The sequence below is a fragment of the Lagenorhynchus albirostris genome, chromosome 16, assembly GCF_949774975.1.
Source record: "Lagenorhynchus albirostris chromosome 16, mLagAlb1.1, whole genome shotgun sequence".
NCBI classification, from domain to species: Eukaryota; Metazoa; Chordata; class Mammalia; order Artiodactyla; family Delphinidae; genus Lagenorhynchus; species Lagenorhynchus albirostris.
The window spans coordinates 83,046,098-83,065,274 of NC_083110.1; the positions used below are offsets into that span (position 1 = coordinate 83,046,098).

Genomic DNA, 19,177 nt, shown 5'->3' on the forward strand with positions numbered 1-19,177 from the left:
TCAGCACTCCCTGCGTGGACAGCGCCAGCTCCGAGCGGACGCCAGGCCGGGCTGAGGGGTGGGGGGAGGGCTGGGGGGCTGGGGGGGGGGGCGCCAGGCCCGGCTCCGCCCAGTCCACGAGAACTCGCAGACCCCGCCACAGGAGGCTCCAGGAACCGCCGCCCCTCGCCGGCTCCCGCCGTGGCAGCACGGCGGCCGCAGGAGCCAGCAGAGGCTCTGCCCACGTGCCCGGGGATGCGGGGCACAGGAAGGCCCGGGCCGGCCCAAGCTTGGCGGAGTCTTCCGCTGCCTGGAGGACGCCTTTGAGAACAAGACGCTGCAGCTGGACGCGCGGGGAGGCGTACACCAGGGTCCGCGAGCAGGAGAGCCCCACAGCGGGCCAAGCTGCCACCAGGAGGGACGCAGCGAGCCAGGCGGAGACGGCCCAGAGGCTGCCGCAAGTCTCCCAGAGAGGCCCAGCGTGGCCCAGGCCCGCGGCCCACAGCAGGTAGTGGCCGCAGTGCAGAGGCGCGGGCATCGGGGCCAGTGAGAGGGGGACGCGGGCCCTGGACTCCCTGAGACGCCACACGTCCACGCCGGAGGCCGCTGGGGCGCAGTCCAGGGGCTCGCCCTCTTCCACCAGCCCCCAGCTCCTCCGAGGGGACGCGAGGGCTCTTCTTCTCCCTGACTGGCCGTGTCTGAGCCTGGACTTCTATCCTGGGCGCCCCCCTCCTCAGAACCCGCCCGGAGGCCTGGCCTCTCCTGCCCTGGTCTGCCTCTCCGGTCCGTCCTGGGTCCTGGGTAGCTCTTTCTCTGTGTGTCTCTCTCGGTCTCTTTCTATCCCTTCTGTGTCTCTCCAACCTCCCACCTGACATCAAGCTTCGCGGGGCTGGCCCTGGGGCAGCCTCACAATGAGGTGTTTCACAGTGAGGTGTCTCCACTGTCCGGTCCCAGGGCCAGCGCATGGCCTGGCGTTCCGATCCCTGCCCGGGCAATACTCCAATGAGCCCGGCTTTGGCCTGAAACATCTTTCCGGACGGAGTCCAGCCTGAGCCTGGACTTGAGATTGCATTCAATCCCCGCGGCCCTGGGTGCCTCGGGTCATCAGGGAGCTGGTGGCGGGCCCTCGGCTGGCCAGGGGGGAAGGGGGTCCTGGCAGGACATTGTCGGAACGCTCACTCTCCATCCCGGGTGCAGACTCTGCACACACACTGGCCGGGACCGGTCGCAACCCTCTCCTCCTGCCCACCCTAAACAAGTTCGCCTCTCGGTCCTCAGCTCGCGCCTAGGGCCGGGGTTGCGGGTACAGTCACCGAGCCCGGCCGGGGCGGGGCTTGAAAGCAGAGCGGCAGCGGCGGGCCGGGGGGCGAGGCCGGGGGCGTGGCCGGGCCGGGGGCGTGGCCGGCAACGGAGCCGCGCGGCCCAGCGCGCTCCCACTTGGACGCCCGGCGCCCCCACGCGCACGCCTGGGCTCTGTGCGCCCCCACGTCGAGGCCTAGCTCGTGCGTCCGCCGCCGGGGACCCCCAGGACCGCAACGCCCGAACCGGGCCGCGCCGGCCAAAGGAGACGGCGGCGCAGCCGGAGGAGCAGGATGTCCTTCCAGGGCAAGAAAAGCATCCCCCGGATCACGGTGAGCTCCGCTCCCGGGGCCCGCTCCGCGCCTCCGGCCCACTGTCCCGGGCGGGCCCTGGCCTCCGGGCCCCGGGGAAGACCCTCCCGGCCCTGCGCCGGGCCCCCCTCCCTCCGTGTCCAGCCCCCGCGCTTGCCCCTGTGCCGGCGCGCTCCTTCCCGCCCAGCCCGGGGTCCCCGCGAGCGCCGCGCCGGAACCCCTTTATGGAGCCGGCGCATAGGCCCAGACCCTCCTCTGCTCCCGGCGAGGGCTGGGGCCGGGGGGAGGGCTGGGGCCGGGGGGAGGCCTGCTCCCCAAGCGCAGATGCACCTGCCTCCTCCCCCCCCACCCCGCCCCCGTGCGTCCGGGCCTCTCTGGGAGCTCCGATTCGGAGTGGGCCGTCGGTGCGGCCCTTTGTTGACACCCCCGGTCCGGCCTCTGGCCTCGGGGCACAGATATGCCATCCCCATCCTGCGCCCCTCCACCCCGCGCCCACGCCGCCGCCGCACCACCAGGAGCTCTTTGTCCGAGACAAAGCAACTCAACCCGGCCCGGAGCCCTTGGCGACCCGAACCCCTCCATGGAGCCGGGGTTCGGAGCCCCCGGGGTGGCGGGCGGTGGGGGGGGAGAGGAGGTGGCTCGCTAGTCACTGTGCGGGCATCAGGCAGCTCAGGTCCGGGGAGGCGACCCTCTAACAGCACACGCACTGCTGCGGGAGGTCCCACTGTACACCCCGCGCTGCCAGGAAACAAAGCCGCCCCCTCCGTGCGGCCAGGAGCCCAGCGGGAGGGAGGGAGGGAGGGAGGGAAGGATGGAGGGAGGGAGGCGGGCGCCTGGGCGCCAGCTGGACGGTGCCTGGGAACCCACGGATTCAGATCCAGCGGGAGGCGGTGGGATGGCCCAGGGAGTGGCCAGTTCACTTCCTGAGATACTCAGGGAGGAAGAAGCCCTCCCCACCCCTCGCAAACAGGAGAGGGTCAGACCTGGTGCAGGCAGGGAGCCAGCCAGGGCCGGGAGGGGGCTGATCCCGTCTCTGGGCAGCTCAGACTCAAGTGGCTGGTTTAGGGGAACTTCTGCCCTCATCCTGAGGAGCACGGCACCTCATCCTGCTGCATTTCCCCCTTGGCTCCAAACCCAGGAAGGCTCCCAGAATCGGAGTCCAGACGTCTGAGCATTGGAGGGTGGGGGATTGAGCAGGGCACCCAGGCCACAGTCTCTTCCTGTCCAAAGCCTTCCACGTCCTCTTCTTGGGCATCTCTGAGAACGCGCTGGTCCCCTGGGGCTGGAGTTGGGGCTGTGGGAGTGGGGGCACTGCAGGGGGAGGCAGGAGGGTCTGAACACTGGCTCAGAAGGTGGGCAAGGTGGGTCCTTGTGACGTGACCTGTCAGGGCTGGGTCTAGGGCCCAGGGGACCGGGCAGTGAGCCTCTGCAGAACCCAGAAGGGAGAGGCCCAGGCAGCTGGGGCCGGGCCATGTGGTAGAGCAGGAGCTGGCAGTAGGTCACACAGTAGGTATTTGCAGCTTCGAGGGCCCCACTGTTTCTGGTGCAGCTGCTCAGCCCTGCAAGAGAGCGGCCCTGGGTGTGACTGCTCCAGTAAATGCTGAGCTTGGACACTGAAACGTGAACCTCATGGAACTGTTATGAGTCTTGAAAGTCTTCTTGTGACGTCTTTCAACCAGCCTAAGAGGCGAGCCGTGCTCCGCTCGGGGCTGCACGGGACAGGTCGAGGGCCGTGCTGGCTGTGGCACCGCTGGCCGCCCTTCTGTAGACCGTGCGGTGCTGGTCTTACCGTTAGTCAATAGAAATCTGAGAATTCAGCCCAAACGGTTAGATGTTAATAAGAACAGAGAAGGATGTGATAAGGCTCATAAGCGCTGAATTATTTATCCTCTCAGCAGATTCATAGGAGAATCTGGCATCAGTCAGTTCTCTTGGCGTCAGGCTCATGGTGTGCAAAGAGCCAGAACCCCCGGCCCTGAGCCCTAGCCTGGCCTCTGGGAGGGCACCCCTGAGCCCCGGGCCAGGTCCCAGAGCCCCTGTGAAACAGCTGTCACTCCGGCCTGGTCACGTCGCAGAGAGTGGCAGGCTCCAGCAGGTCACGGAGGGAAAGTGCTGCGGGGCTGGGCTCTCGCCCGCTTCGTTCTGCACTCAGCTCTTTGCTCCTGCTTTGTGTTTCTCTCCATTTTTCTCCACTGAGGTCAGACCATCACCCCTGACGTCATGCACGGCTCCATTACTGGCTCCCCCTCTGCCTCACTCCCTCCTTCCTGACTATCAGAAGTGGGCTTATGGCTGCCCAGCTCCGGACTGCGGGGGCCCCGAAGAGCTGGCCGAACTTGCTGCCACTTTGTTCACCCCCTTGGGCCACCCGCAGGCGGCACCAGAACCGGCAGGCGCCCCGCTGTCCTCCGGGCCCTGCACCCCCATGGCCTCTGCATCAGCAGCCCCTGCTCCCCAACTCCCAGCCTCTCTGGAGTCCATCTCTCATCCGCCCCATAATGCCGGCCCGGGGCCCCACATCTCACCCAGACCACATCAGACCCCACTCCAGCGATGGCCCTGTTTCCATCCTTGAACACCACGGGCTGCTCTCTACAACAGGCTAATGTGAACTCTGTACGATCATTTAAACCCCAGCTTAAGGCCTCCCAGGTGGCGGCCCACTGATTCCCCAAGTCCAGCATGCCCCACTCCTACCCACCTCCCATTCCCCCCGCTACCCCCCCACCCCGCCTCATTTCCTCTCCTGCATCAACCAGACTCTTTCCTGCCTCAGGGCCTTTGCTTGGGCTGTGCCCTGGCCTGAGCTTGAGTCACCTCCAGTTTTAGCTCCTCCAACAGGTCCTTCTCGGTCCCTGAGGCAGTCAGGCCTGTCTCCCATCACGCTGTCACGTCACCTGCTTTGTGCTCTTGCGTCTGTCACCATCTGTGACGGCCATGTGTGTGATGTCTGTCTCCCTCCCCAGGGGTAGGGCCCCTGCCTGCCAGCACTGCCTCAGGGCACAGAGATTCTGGAAGGAGCCCGCCCCAGCTGTCAGCCGGAGCCGCCTCTGTGGGTGGACGAGTAGGGCAGACCTTCCAGGCCGGCAGGGGCGTGTGAGATGTGGTCCACCTCCGCCCTTGGCCTGGGCTTGACAAATTAGGCGACGGGTGTGAAGATGTACGCGTGGTTCACTGCACCGCTGTTCGCACCGCCTCGGCTTTGCCGTGGGGAAGCGGGGAGCTGGCTGGTCGTACACCCTGTGCCTCTGGCGAGGCCAGACTGCCTGACCTGTGTTTGCAGGTCGTGTGCGGGGCCCGTAGGCAGCTGCCCCCAAGGGCCACCGTCTCGGGCCCCCTCTGCCCGCCCTGGGTGTACCCTCTGCCCGCCCTTGGTGTGTGCTGGCTTTCATGCACACAAATTGTGCCTGAATGTTTCCATCATAATTCCAGGGTAAAGTTTGTGCTCAAGATACTGTTGAGTCACTTAGTTTGGAGGAAACTTACCCATTTCTTTGTTTCTGATAGAGTGACCGCCTTCTGATCAGAGGCGGGAGGATCGTGAATGATGACCAGTCCTTTTATGCCGACCTGTATGTGGAGGACGGTTTGATAAAGTGAGTTTCTACCTCAGATATCTTCATGGTCACACGTTGATCACACACTACCCAGAAGTTTACTTTTGGGGGAGATCCACGTGAATGGTTCTTTCTTTCCCAAAAGCTCGTTCCCTGGAAATAGCTTTTGCCCAGCCCGAGCCTTCAGTGAAGCCTCAGAGAGCGGAACGATGGCTTCCTCATTTCTTTGTTCACACAGCTTCAGTACGGTGTGGGGCTCAAAGCAGGTGTTTAATAAATGCTTATCGACCACACCTATCAGCTTGTCTGCTCGTGCCTGTCCAGTAGCTCCAGGGACTTCCCTGGCCGTCCAGTGGCTAAGACTCCACGCTCCCAGTGCAGGGGGTGCGGGTTCGATCCCTGGTCGGGAACTGAGTTCCCACATGCCACGCGTCAGGAACAAAACAAAACAAAGGAGCAGCTCCAGCCTCTGGTCAGTAAGCAGCGAGTGGACACCTAAGTGACCGCCACAGGGTTGGCTCCTCCGTGTTGACGGTCCTGAGCCCCAGAGTGTGGACTGGTCAAGTCTTGGCCATATCGCCCTTTTCCTCAGGGACAAGAGCCCAAGGGCAAGAGTCCCGGCTCTGCATCATTGCCAGGAGCCCGCTCGCGTTTGCTCAGGGCTCTTCCTAACCAGCAAAATCTCTGTTGCTTTCAGACAAATCGGAGAAAACCTCATTATCCCTGGGGGCATGAAAACGATTGACGCTCACGGCCTGATGGTCCTGCCGGGCGGAGTGGACGTCCACACAAGGCTGCAGATGCCCGTCCTGGGCATGACCCCGGCCGATGACTTCTGCCAGGGGACCAAGGCCGCCCTGGCAGGAGGGACCACCATGATATGTGAGTGTCTCCCGTGGGGAGCGTCCATCCCAGCCCGTGGTCCTCTGGCAGGTTTGCATGTCGCAGGAAGAGCTTTCCCTGATGGTGTTTTTCTCAGGCCTCTTTCCCTTTATTACATCTCATTCTAAGAAATCCTTGAGTGCCTGTCTAACCCTGTCCCTCATCCTGAGTCGTGCTGCCTGGGCCAGCTCTGGAGCGCGCCTGGGATTTCCACGGGAGCACAGGGGTGTGCGCCCAGTAATATGTTATTTCCCGGGAAGCTAGCAGCTGGCTAAGGACCAGGTTTGGAAAACCCAAGAGCAGGGGTCGTGTTGCCTGAAATGTCAGACACATTTGCCCCTGAACCTCACACCCTCTGAAGCTTGGTTTGCAGAAACTCCCTGCCCATGTCAAAAGAGCTAAAGACGGAGGCTGTGTTTTAGGAAAAGGATGATGAAAAATACCATGACCCTATCAACAAGCCCCAGAGGTACCGTTTCTTTAGTGCCGACCCTGTGCCAGGGCACGAGCGCCATCCTGATGAGTCTCAGCTCCACGCTCTCCTCGTACAGCCCCCTGAGCTGGGCAGAGAAGCCCCAGTTAACAGCTTGTGAGGTGAATTCGCTTGCCCACCGCGAACTTGCTCGTGGCCAGCGCAGGGGTCAGGAAGAGGCACCAGCACGCAGCCCTCCTCCCGTGGCCTTGAGCGCCATCAACTCCGCAGTCCCGAGCACAGACACATCCACTAGGTTAGACCTGGCCTAACACACCCAGTCCAGCCCCGGCTGCACCGCATCCTGGCTGTGACTTCAGGCAACGCAACTCTCTTTTAGACGCGTCTCACCTCCCTGGTCTGTCAGGCAAGAGGAAGCGGGCGGAGGATGGAGCAAGTGGGCGCGCGTCGTAGCTTTGCTGTGTCCGGCACACAGTGAGCGCTGCCACTGCTGCCGCCGGGAAAGGCTGCTCTGGGGACCCTGGGCTGCTTCACAAGTGACATTTAGATGTTGCAAAATCCTGGCCTGGTGTGGTTTACTGAACTACGACGTGGAAGGAAAAACCCAACAGTGGTCCACCTTTTAGTCTGATTAAATCGCGAGGTGCGATTTCAGGCCCTTGGTCCTGCGTGTCATTGGTGGCCCCCCGGGCTGAGCAGGTGCCGTCGTGTTATGTCACCTGCGCCTGCTAGTGCTGAGGCGTCAGACCTGCCGTGAGGACAGAGATGCTGCGGGGCCGGGCTGGCCTAGGCGGAGCCGCCCGCAGCTCCAGGCTGGAGCTGTGAGCGCCCTGCAGGGCGGGGCCCTGGGCTCGTGACCTGAGCTGTGGGAAGCAGAGGGCCCACGTGTGGGCGTGCTGCAGGAAGGCACGGCATTTGCCTGTAACCCCGGGCGGTGTGCCTTCCCCGCCCCCCCCCCCCCCCCCCCCCCCCCGGCCACCGCACTCACAGCTCTTTCCCTGCACCTGGCAGAGGCTGCGAGCGGGGTTTGGACCTTGGACGCGGGGTTGCCGTTGGTGGGGGGGGGGGTGACGGTGCAGTGTCCACGTGCGTTCCCAGTTTCCCCGGGGGGTGGGGTGGGAGCACCGCTCGAGGGCTGTGCGGCCAGTGAGGCAGGAGGGAAGCCAGCCCCGTGCGCTGCTGTGGGCAGGCTCGCCGGTCCAGCGCCACGGACAGTGGTGCCGCCCCTCCCCCTCCAGGGGCACCGCACTCAGGCCAGGCCTGTGCGGGAGGTGGAGGCCTAAACTGCCTCTGGGCTCTTTGGGGGGTGACGAGCGGCGGGAGACGCCTCTTTGGCCAGAACCGACGGGCAGGTTCCCAGCAGCCTCAGCCCGGCGTTGGGTGTGAGGCCTCTTCTCTGCTTTTCTCAGACGTGCTTCCTGGTTTCCTGGGAACACGAAGCCGCTCTCCCTCGGAGGCCCAGGTGGTCCCAGTGGCACGGGTGGGGGGCTCAGCTGACCACGCTGTCCCCACAGTGGACCACGTGTTCCCCGACACGGGTGTGAGCCTGCTGGCAGCCTACGAGCAGTGGCGGGAGAGGGCGGACCGTGGGGCCTGCTGCGACTACTCCCTGCACGTGGACGTCCCCCACTGGCACGAGAGCACCAGGGAGGAGCTGGAGGTCCTGGTGAAGGACAAGGGTGAGCGGGACGCCCGGCCGGGCGGAAGGGCAGCTGCAGGGCCTGGCCTCCCCGGCCTCGGGTGGGCGCTGTGTGCACCTGAGCCCGGGGCAGGGGATCGCGAGCTGGGAGAAGGTTGGACAAGAGCCATTCGAAGATCCGCTGGGCTGAGAGGTCTCCTGCGTCCGAGGCTGGGGATGCATCCCGTAGCTGTTGTGCTCACAAGAGGACACAGCAGGGACTTCCCTGGAGGTCCAGTGGTTAAGACTTCACCTTCCAGTGCAGGGGGTGCGGGTTGGATCCCTAGGTGGGAAGCTAAGAACCCACATGCCTCGTGGTCAAAAAACCAAAACATAAAACAGAAGCAGTATTGTAAGAAAATTCAATAAAGACTTAAAGAAAAAGAGGACCCAGCAGTCGCAGCTGTCGCCTCGGTCCTCTCGTGTCTTGGCCCTGGATGAAGGGTAAGCGCTGTAAGCCTTCTTAGCATCTTAAGAGCCTTTGGAAGATGCCTTAAAACCTACTGCCAAAAAGAATCAAAATAAAATAAAACCTACTGCTGCCTCAGCTGAAACAGGACGGTTTACAGATAAGGCTTAATTTTTTTTTTAATCAGAAGTCCTGAAGCTGAAACCACATCAGAGTTTATAGAGGATTTGACAAGTTAGCTGGACGTCGTAACTGAGCTCCGGCGACTGGCTTTGAGGGTGGGCCTAGCGCACAGCCGGGAGAGGAGCTGGAGGGGCTGAGACGGGGGGTGCTGGCTGCAGACCCCTGGCCGGGCCCTGGAGGCCACAGGGCCCTCCCCACAGGAGACGCTGCCGCCCGCCCCACTGTACCTCCGAGGGAGGCAGGGAGGTTCATGGAGGCCATTTCCCAAAGCGCGACGGTCCTCACACCAGTAGCCTTTGGCATTTAGGACCCCCAACCTGGGGGTGGGCAGGGGGCTCTCAGCCTCTGCACCTCATTCCAGGCAGTGGCTCCGCCACCCGGGTTGTTCCTTAACAGGATCGGGAGGCCTGCGGCCTTGCAGCTCCAAGCAGAGGTAGAAACCAGGCACCTGCCGCCACCACCCTCCTGCCGGGGCAGAGCGCTGGTCCTGGCCTGCTGCGTGGCGTCCAGGGACAGGCCTGCATGCTGACCAGTAGCCTCCACCAGGCGCCCTGGGGCGGGTTGTCACCTGGGGGGTCGGCTCGTGTAGCACTGGGTGACAGTTTCCCCCGCGTGCCTTTGCTCAAGGTCGCACTTTCGACCCAGCGAGATGACAGGGAGGAGGGCGGGGCCGCGCGCCGCTGGTTTGGATGGTGGGGGGTCAGGTGAGTCCCCAGCTGGTCCCGAGTCCACACAGCACAGGAGCTCGACCCTGGCCTGATGGGCCCCTGACGCCGCGGGCAGCCGGTCCTGTTCCTTCTGCTTTTCCTGAGGGCCTGAGCGGGCGCTGTGAGCGGAACCTGGCAGGTGCCACTGAGGCCCGCAGGCTAGGTGGCCAACATGAGGGCCACCCCAGCGCCCAGTGCGGGAGGGGCTCCTGTGCAGCCCGGGCGGAGCTCAGGCATTGAGCCTGCAGCTCACGGCTCCCTTCCGTCCAGGGGGCACGGGGCTCCCGGGGCTCCCAGGGGCCATGGGGGTTTAGCAGGTGGGGGGCGGGGTCTCACCTGGCTCTGCCACTGGGGAACAATTGGTTCCTGACCCCAGAGCTCGAGGAGCAGGAAGCGCCGGGGTGACTCTGTCCCCATCCCGGCCCGGGAGAGTGTGGGGCTGGTCCCCCAGGGCCACGAGGCCAGCTGGTGGGGCCCCTGGAGCTCGGGGAGAAGTGGAGGCTCCTGGCATCCACCCCTCCTGCCTCCCCCCAGGTGTGAACTCCTTCCTGGTCTTCATGGCATACAAGGACAGGTACCAGTGCACGGACGGCCAGGTAAGGCCAGGTTTCGAGTGGGGGAGCGAGCAGGTGTCTCATGCTGCTGTGGATGGGAGACACACAGCCTCACGCAGCCCATGTGTCTCTCCCCAGATGTACGAGATCTTCAGTGTCATCCGGGACCTGGGAGCCGTGGCCCAAGTGCACGCGGAGAACGGCGACATCGTGGACGAGGTGTGGGCGGGGCTGGCGGGGTGACCCCTGCCCACTTGGGTGTGAGCACTGATCCCACAAACCCTGACGGAGGGAACCTGGAACTTGACCCAGTAAATGGCTTGCCCAGGTCAAAGGGAAAGCAGGCAGGGCGTCAGGGAGTCTGGGCGGCTCTTGGCCATAACAGATTTTTCCATGATCATCACACTTCTGATCAAAAAGCCTCCAAAACCAGGGACTTCCCTGGCGATCCAGTGGATGCGATTCTGCACTTCCACCGCAGGGGGCGCAGGTTCCATCCCTGGTTGGTGGCGGAGCTCCTATGCTTCGCGGTGTGGCCAAAAAAAAAAAAAAAAATTCTCCGAAATCAAAGTGTTGCTTCTTGGTGAGGGGTGCCGAGACTGCGGTCTCCGAGCCCTCCGCCCCCTGGACTGAGGCCCCTCCCATGAGCACACCTGTTGGGTTAGTGGCGCTGTCCTCAGTCGCGCCCCAAGCTGCCTGGGGGGTGCCTGGCCCTGCTGCGCACGCCCCCACCTTCCCTGTGGGCCCAGGGCTGTGAGGGGGGTGCCCCCAGCCTCTGCCCCTCACCCCGTTTTCCCGTCCGCCCACAGGTGCAGGTTGGGTGGGGCGCCCAGGATCTTCCAGGCCTCCTGGGGACCTGGCGGGAGGTCGCACACACACGGCCACCTCCCCAACATTCCAGACCCACAGAGAAGCTTCCTTGGACCCGTAGGGCTCTAGCCCCTCCCAAGTTCAACGGGAGGGTGGTGACACTCAGGAGGGGCATGTGGGGTTCCGGGCATCGGGTACTGTATGTGCTTCCAGGGTTCGAGGCCAGGCCCGGCAGGAGACGTCGTGGGTCACGCTTAGTGTTCAGGACGCTGGGCCGCGAGTGCCGGGGAGGCTTATTAGGGGGTCGGTGGGATTCTGCTCCTCCATTCTCCACGCCGAAGCTCGTTTACACCGTAGGGCGCTGTGGCTCAGACCTGTAATATGAGTGAACTTGCCCAAGAAGAAGCCCCGTCCCCGACTGCGCACAGCCGCCACGCACACCCCGCCGCGCACGCCCCTGCCGCGCACGCCCCCGACCACACTCCCCCACACGCACGCCCCCGACGCACACGCCCCCGACCGCACTCCCCCACACGCACGCACGCCCCCGACGCACACGCCTCCGACCGCACTCCCCCGCCGCGCATGCCCCCTCCACGCACACCCCGCCGCGCACGCCCCCGCCGCGCACGCCCCCACCCGCACTCCCCGCCGCGCATGCCCCCGCCACGCACACCCCGCCGCGCACGCCCCCCGCCGCACACTCCCCAACCACACTCCCCGACAGCACGCCCCCGCCGCGCATGCCCCCGCCACGCACACCCCGACGCGCACGCCCCCGACCGCACTACGCCCCCGCCGTGCATGCCCCCGACCGCAGTACCCCCGCGCATGCCCCCGCCACGCACACCCCGACGCGCACACCCCCGACGCTCACCCACTGGGGAAACAACACGGCAGGCAAAGCTGTGGGGTCTTGTCCCCTCACTTAGGTCCTGCGACCTTAGGCAAGTCCTTGCCCTTTGCAAGCCCCGTTCTCTCATCTGTAATTGGGGGCGCTGAAGTCACTCCACTTCGGGACCCCTCTGCTCCATTCTGACTTCCCTGGGATTGGTGACCCTCAGGGGCCTGGAAGTCTGGGCTCATCTCGGGGAGCACGGGTCGTCTCAGGGTCAGGGTGTTCTGGGCTGTGTCCAGGCTGGAACGTGGTGTGTATTTAGGAGCAGAAGCGGCTGCTGGAACTCGGCATCACCGGCCCCGAGGGCCACGTGCTCAGCCGCCCAGAGGAGGTAGGTGTGAGCTTGCTGGGAACACTCCCCCGACTGGGCCTCCATCAGGGGTTGGGTCTGGCCCCGTGGTCCCGGCAGGGCTGTGATCCCTCTGTCCTCGTCTGGAGGCGTGAATCAAGGCTCACGTCCCCTCCTACCACTGGTCATCCTGAGGCCTTTATGCGAGGCGAAGAAGGTGGCGTGGTCAGCCCTGGGGGCTGCATGGGTCGGCCCAGATTCTGGGCACCGAGCCCCAGGCTGGGGTCCTCACCCGCCCAGGGGTGCTTCTTCTGGGCCCGGGATCCATGGGTGGTCCCGGGGCATCTCATGCCCATACTGGTCAGGAGGCCCTAGTGTTCTCGTGTGGCCTGAGCGCCCCCATCCCCAGGTGGAGGCTGAGGCCGTGTACCGCGCTGTCACCGTAGCCAAGCAGGCCAACTGTCCCCTGTACATCACCAAGGTGATGAGCAAGGCTGCGGCCGACGTGATCGCCCAAGCCAAGCGCAGAGGTGAGCGGTGGCCCGGATCGGGGCGCGGGGCCAGGGTCTCTCTGGGGGTCTGTCACGTCCTCAGCTTCCCGGGGCTGGGCCAGCTGGACAGAGGCTCAGCGCAGGCAGACCCCACGGGGACGCAGCGGCTGCTCTGCCAGCCTCTTCATGCTGGGGTGGCCTCTGGTGCGGGGTCACCAGGGCTGTGGCCGGCGGGAGATGTGGGCACCTGGTCCTTGTGTGGGGTGGGTGGCCTGAGTCTCCCCTCTTGTCCGAACAGCAGTGGAGCACCAGGGGACCTTGAAACAAAAGTGAGGCCTAGTGGCCCTGTTTGCACAGAAGTGAGTGTCAGAGCTGTGCTCCGTGTGTGCGTGTGTCTGTGTGCGCGACGTGTGTGGCGTGTGTCTGTGTGTGTGTGTGTGTGTGTGGTGTGAATGGTGCATGAGAATAGATCCTCATGTCATGTAAGGGAGCCTGGCCCAGCTGACCCTGGGGGCCCGTGTTACTGTCCGCTGGACACATCCTGCATCCAGGAGCTGGGGTGCGGGTCCTGAGGGCTGGATGCCCTCTGGCCCTGGAAGCCCAGGCCATGGAGGAGGCAGGGGGTCACTGACTGAGCCAGGTCCTTGCACAGAGGCTGTGGCCAGGCGGGCCGGGCAGTCAGTTGACGGTGTGTCACTGCAGCCTGTGGCCCCAGCAGGGGTGTGAGGCAGCAGGGACAAAGGACCCCCTTCGGGAGCCCCAGGTGGCCTGGGCCGGGCGCCTCCGGAGCAGGGGAAAAGCTGTCCCAAAAGGCTTGGGGGATCGAGGGGCAGTTTGCGTCAGCCCTGGGACCACAGGGCCAGACCTACCCCACGGTGCAGGCCGGGTCAGGGGGGCGTTCCCAGGCCCTGTCTGGGTCTGGGGACATGGGGGCCGGCAGTGCCCCTCACGGCCTCACCGCAGGGGTGGTCGTGGTCGGGGAGCCCATCACCGCCAGCCTGGGCACCGACGGTTCCCACTACTGGGGCAAGAACTGGGCCAAGGCCGCAGCCTTCGTCACGTCACCCCCCCTCAACCCGGACCCCAGCACTGCAGACCACCTCGCCTCCCTGCTGTCCAGGTAAGGAGCTGCCTACGTGCCCCTCGCCCTGGCCTGGCCTGTGCCCGCCGGCAGCTCCAGGCCTCTTGCGTCGGGAGACTCCACACCGGGGTCCTTGCCCTCCCACCTGCGCCCCGAGGCCCCAGCTCTGCCCTCTCCGACAACCTCTCCCCCACCCCCCGTGGGCCGAGCAGCCAGGTAGGGGTGGAGCCAGCTGGGCCTTTGGCGGCTCAGGAAGGACAGGCTCCTCTGGGCTCTGACTCCGGCTCTCCTCAGCGGGGACCTCCAGGTGACCGGCAGTGCCCACTGCACCTTCACCACTGCCCAGAAGGCCGTCGGCAGGGACAACTTCACGCTCATCCCCGAGGGCACCAACGGCGTGGAGGAGCGCATGTCTGTGGTCTGGGAGAAATGCGTGGTGGGTGCAGAAGTGGGGACGCAGGGTCCTCCCCACAAAATGCTGCCTGTTCATCAGAGAGGGAAGCCCCTTGAGCGGCAGATTCACCAGAGCAGAGGTCGGGGCTTGTGGGCCCCAGGGTGTTGTCCCCCCAGCCTTGCCATCCAGGGCTCCCTAGACATTTGCTTCTGGTCCTAATGCACACGACCCAGGGAGAGCGGGGTCCCTGCCCTGGTGGAATTACACTCCGCAACGTGTCCCTAGGAGGCCTGAGATTTCCTCAGACATCCATCTCGCTCAGAGGGTCCTGCCCACGGCCTCTGCCCCCATGACCCCGGCCCCAGTCCTGAGCCCTTCCCTGAGCTGAGGCCCTGACCCCAGGCTCCTGGCCACCCCAGGGGGATGGTCGCGTCCTCTGGGGACACAGACATCATCGTGAAAGCATCAGCATTCATTTGCCCACAAAGTGAGCATGGAGACCAGCTTGGTGCCCAGGAAGAACCAGACCTGCAGGCACGACTGAGGCACACGACACGCGGCCTAGGGGACAGGGGCCACCTCCACACAAGAGCCCCGAGACCAGACCCCGCCTGCGGTCAGGAAGGGCGCCCCCCCGACTCACCCCCGCCTCTTACTTCTCAGGCCTCAGGGAAGATGGACGAGAATGAGTTTGTTGCTGTGACCAGTACAAACGCAGCCAAAATCTTCAATTTTTACCCAAGGAAGGGGCGGGTGGCCGTAGGCGCCGATGCCGACCTGGTCATATGGAACCCCAAGGCCACGAAAGTCATGTCTGCCCAGAGCCACCACCTGGTGAGAGACGCCTGGGCCCACATCGGGGGCGGGGCCTGGGGAGCCCCGCAGCCTTCCTGGGGGTTGGGCAGGGCAGCGGAGGCGGGAGGGTGAGCCCTCTGCTGGCTCCTCCCGAACCGCTCTGTGCTCTGAGAACCATGCCTCAGGGGCAGGGGTGCAGGGCGTGGCGGCCACTCCCTCTGAATCCCGGCCCGGCCGAGTGGGCGCCCCGCTCAGGGGTCCTGGATCAGGAGAACGCTGAGCAGCCCCTGGCTGTTCTCCCCAGAACGTGGAGTACAACATTTTCGAAGGCGTCGAGTGCCGAGGAGCCCCCGTGGTGGTCATAAGTCAGGGCAGGGTCGTGCTGGAGGACGGGGCCCTGTTCGTCACCCCCGGGTCTGGCCGCTTTATTCCGCGGAAGACCTTCCCCGACTTCGTCTACAAGAGGATAAAGGCTCGCAACAGGGTAAGGCCTGAGCCCGGCAGGCGGGTGGGCATGAGCTCTCAGGCCTCCTCCAGGTCAGCCCTGCCCACGGCCACTGTCAGGAAAGCACAGCGGCCCCGTTGCTCCGGGCGCTTCTTAGCGGTGCTTCGCCCGCGTTTGTTACCAGGCAGTCCGTGTCACTGTAGAAAGCGTGGGTGTGAAGCAAAAAAACCGCCTTGTAGCCACCCCCCAGGTACACCGCCACTAAGGCTAGCAGAGCCCGCCCAGGATTTCCCCGGGAGCAGACGGGATGTTAATAAATTAAGGAAGGAGAACACGTGGTTTACCGGCATCCGTGAACCTGGAAGTCGTGAGCCCTCGTCTTCCCACGCGGCTTGGCCGGCTGCCCGCTGAGTCTGGTGGCTGCACCAGGTGTCCACCCAGGCCCTGCGCTGCCCGCACAGGTGGTTCACGCATGCGCACAGTCACATACACACACACAGCTGCACACGGGGTTACTGTACGCTCTGGTTTGCTTTATCCCAGCCCTGTTTCCAGTTTTCTAGACTAAAGACGTGTCTGAGCTCGTATGAGGAGAGATGGCTTTCGGGCTGGGCTGAGGGCCAGGTGCTGGTCTCCTTCCCAGGAAAGGAGAGCGGAGGCTTCCCTAACTCGCAGACGCTTCTGTCTCAGGCTGCAGGGCCCACACCACGGCTGCTGCCCACATCTGACCTGGGCACAGCACCCCCTCCTCCCTCAGGGTTCGAGCAGGGCTGAGAGGCAGGGTCCAGGGCAGAGGGCTGGGCATCGCACCCCTTGGGGTGAGGGCCGGGGCACCCCTGGGCATTGGCCACTGGGAAGCTCCGTGAGGTGGCAGGCCAGCCCCACGTACAGCCGCAGCACGGAGCAGGGAGAGGGGACGGCTCCCCGTCGCACACCCGGGGTGATGGGGGCAGACCCGAATCTGCAGAACTCCACACCCCACAGTCGCTCTTGCCCTGCGCCCCTGCCCCACTGTGACCCCTGCAGGGCAGGATCTGGTTCAGCTCCAGTCACGAGCGTGAGCCACAAATCCCCAGGCAGGCACCAGCTGCAGACACAGCACAGCTGAAGGCTTCGCCTCGGCGCTCGGACTGTGGGTCGTCATGGTGGCCACTGGGAAGGGCCTCTGCCTCTGGCGGCCATTTTCAGGGAGGGCAGGACCCAGGGCCACCACCTCAGGGCTTCCTCGGGAACACAGCGGGGGCTGCGTGGGGGCCCCAGTACGGTGGGTCCTGAGGAGGCGGGGACTATGTTGGGACCAGTTTCTGATTCCAAAAGGAGCCTCCTCTGCAGGCCACCCCGTCCGAGCATCTCCTCCAGCTCGGGGCACTGCTGCCCAGCCTCGGGGGAGGGAGATGTGTGTCCACACTCGCAGGCTGTCAGCCCTGTTGGCGGGGAGCCCCCTGCCCTCGAGCCCGGGGCCCGCGCAGCACCCCCTCACGCCAGCCTCTCGGCCCACAGCTGGCAGAGATCCACGGCGTGCCCCGAGGCCTCTACGACGGGCTGGTCCACGAGGTGATGGTGCCCACCAAGCCGGGGGCCGGTGTGCAGGCCCGCGCCTGCCCGGGGAAGATCTCAGCCCCACCCGTTCGCAACCTGCACCAGTCGGGGTTCAGTCTGTCTGGTGAGTTGAGCCCAGCGTCTGTGGGACCCGAGGGCCACGTGGGAGCCCGGCCTCCAGCCCCTCACTGCCCCATAGCGCAGAGGCACACGTGTGAGGTGCATAAGGACAGGGCCTGGGGGCTTCAAGGGCTCTGGGGGCCCGGCGTGCAGCCACCGGGCTCAGGCCTCTGATCAGGGTCTCAGCTGTGCTCCCAGCATGCTAGGATTCTAAGAGAAGCCCTGAGCCCCAGGCTCTCTCTGCACACAGAGCCAGACCCTCCCTCTCTCTTCCCAGCCCTTGGTTGGGAGCCCACCAGCCCCTGACATCCTGCCTCAGCCTCCCTACTGGGGAGGTGATGGACGTCCCTGCCTGCCCCCTGGGGATGTAGGGCCAGGGGCAGGTCCCCTTTGGAATCCAGCATCGTCCTAAAGGCTAAAGACAGCTTTCTCCCATCATGGGGGTCGGTGCGGGGTAAGACCCACGGGCGGGGCAAGCAGGACTGGCCCAGCCTCTGCTCCTCCGGACCGGATTCCCAGAGGGTCAGCCTTGACCTCCAGTCTCTGGCCGCATGCACACCTGGCCTCACTTGCCTGCTCATCTGAGGCCTCCGTGGTGGGAGTGCCTGACCGGTGGCCTGGCTGAGCTGCCAGGGCCGTCGGGGAGCGTGGGGGGCCTGCAGTGTGGGGCTGTGGCTCCGCATCCCTGGGCTCGCGGGTGTGGCCTGTTTGCGTCACCTCCCCAGCGCCACTTCCACTCCTGGCTTCCCCACAGGCTCTCAGGCCGATGACCATATCGCCAGGCGCACGGCTCAGAAGATCATGGCGCCACCTGGCGGCCGCTCCAACATCACGTCCCTGTCCTAGGTGCTGCGCGTGCCTGTGGGCGACAGCCGCTCCCCTCCGTTCCCTTCCCTTCGTTGAACCTATTTTGAAAGGTGCCTGGCCTCACCTTCCCCTCCCCAGAAACACTCTTCTTGGGGTCCCAGGTCCTGTTATCAGGAGCCCCCGCAGGAGAGGCTGAATTTGGGGAGGTTTCACTGCCAGGGCAAGGAGGCTGGACACGGTGGCGGGGACAGCTCAGGTGGCCCTGAGCCCGGGTGCCAGGTGCCTCAGGAAGACGGGGGCCTCCTAGGATGCCCAGGGCAGCCGGGCCAGGACGAAAGGCTGGGGGTGTTTTGCCCTCGTCCCTATCAGGAATCACTGCCCTGAGGACCCCCAGCTCTGCCACCCGCTCCCACGGGCAGAGGTGCAGCCCGTCCCTGTGTGCCTTAGCGCAGGCAGGAGCGCCCCGGCCCTGCCCAGAGCTGCTGTGACTCCAGGGACCCACCAGGAACACAGTGTAGGGCAGCTGCCAGCAGGACTTCTGCAGATTCGCCTGTACACTTTTCCAGGGGCCAAACCTCTGCTTCCGTAGAGCCCGTGTCCAGGGCATTTTAGGGCCCTTTAGCTGAGATGCTTTCCTTTTACTGAGTGTGCGTCGCAGTAGTTTATTAGAACAGCAGATTTGTGTGGTGAGGACGCCTGTAGCCAGGAACCTGCCTGCCACCCACAGCCCAGCAGCACTGTGCTCCAGTCCATGTGACTCAAGTCGATTAAAGGCATCTGGGCTGGAAGCCGACGGCGTGTGGAGAGCCCCGACTTCTCTACCCCTGCGCCATCCCCTGGGGGTTCACGCTTGGGATGCTGGGGAGTACCCTGCAGCCCCCTGGCCTGGCTTCGAGCTGTGAGGCCGGACCTCGAGACCACCTGCAGGGCCAGCTGTGCTTGGCCTCCGGGCATGGGCAGGGCTGGGTCCGAGCCATAGGGAGGCTCTCTGCCTCTCAGGGAAGGGGCCCCAGGCCTGCAGGTCAGAGACAGCCAGACATTCAGAGGGGGAGGGGTGGGTGGGAGGATGCCGCCTACATTCTGCTTGATGGGCCCAAGCCAGCCCAGCAGGTTGGGGGCAGCGTGACCCCTGGGGACCCGCCGGGAACAGCACGATGAGCTCACACCTCCAGCGGGCAGCGGCGGGGGGAGGTGTAGCCTACATTCTGCTCCTGTAAGGCAGAGCAGCCCAGGGTTCTGAGCCAGACCCATGGGCTGAGCTGCACCAGAACCTTCTAGAAGATGGAACTGCTGGGTTGGCCTCCTGGCCTCAGCCTCTTTCTCATAAAAACGGCGCCAGTCCCCCAGATGTGGGACGCTCCCAGGAGGGGTCTTCACCCCAAGAGCACCAGGAAGGGTCGGGGCAGCCCCGCTCCCCTCACACGGCCAGGCACTCTGGGCCCTGCCCAGGCGTCCACTTCCGGTCATGCTCCCTGGGGGGACATGAACAGCCCCATCTGTGAATCCGGGCCTTCCA

The 19,177-nt window shown here is 64.9% G+C and overlaps 1 protein-coding gene across 2 annotated transcripts; it reads left to right on the plus strand.

The window, feature by feature from the left end:
• The first annotated feature begins 1,432 nt into the window (after positions 1 to 1,432).
• DPYSL4 (dihydropyrimidinase like 4) lies at positions 1,433 to 18,454 on the plus strand. Of its 2 annotated transcripts, none has more exons than XM_060126920.1 (14): positions 1,433 to 1,610; positions 5,097 to 5,185; positions 5,844 to 6,028; positions 7,976 to 8,140; positions 9,973 to 10,034; positions 10,131 to 10,211; positions 11,963 to 12,031; positions 12,399 to 12,519; positions 13,444 to 13,600; positions 13,856 to 13,997; positions 14,619 to 14,789; positions 15,055 to 15,234; positions 16,696 to 16,858; positions 17,609 to 18,454. In XM_060126920.1, exons 1-14 carry the CDS (start codon positions 1,572 to 1,574, stop codon positions 17,698 to 17,700), a joined length of 1,716 nt encoding a protein of 571 aa, XP_059982903.1. In that variant the 5' UTR covers positions 1,433 to 1,571; the 3' UTR covers positions 17,701 to 18,454. The 2 variants fall into 2 exon arrangements, with proteins under 2 accessions (XP_059982903.1, XP_059982904.1); XM_060126921.1 differs by having other exon boundaries at positions 14,699 to 14,789; positions 17,609 to 17,719.
• Positions 18,455 to 19,177: the final 723 nt, after the last annotated feature.

Bases quoted from the DNA above. Each gene is read 5' to 3' on its own strand.
- DPYSL4 (XM_060126920.1), top strand. From the start codon at position 1,572: ATGTCCTTCCAGGGCAAGAAAAGCATCCCCCGGATCACG. The intron at 6,029-7,975 runs GTGAGTGTCTCC...CTGTCCCCACAG, and splicing joins AGGAGGGACCACCATGATAT to TGGACCACGTGTTCCCCGAC. The intron at 14,790-15,054 runs GTGAGAGACGCC...TGTTCTCCCCAG, and splicing joins CTGCCCAGAGCCACCACCTG to AACGTGGAGTACAACATTTT.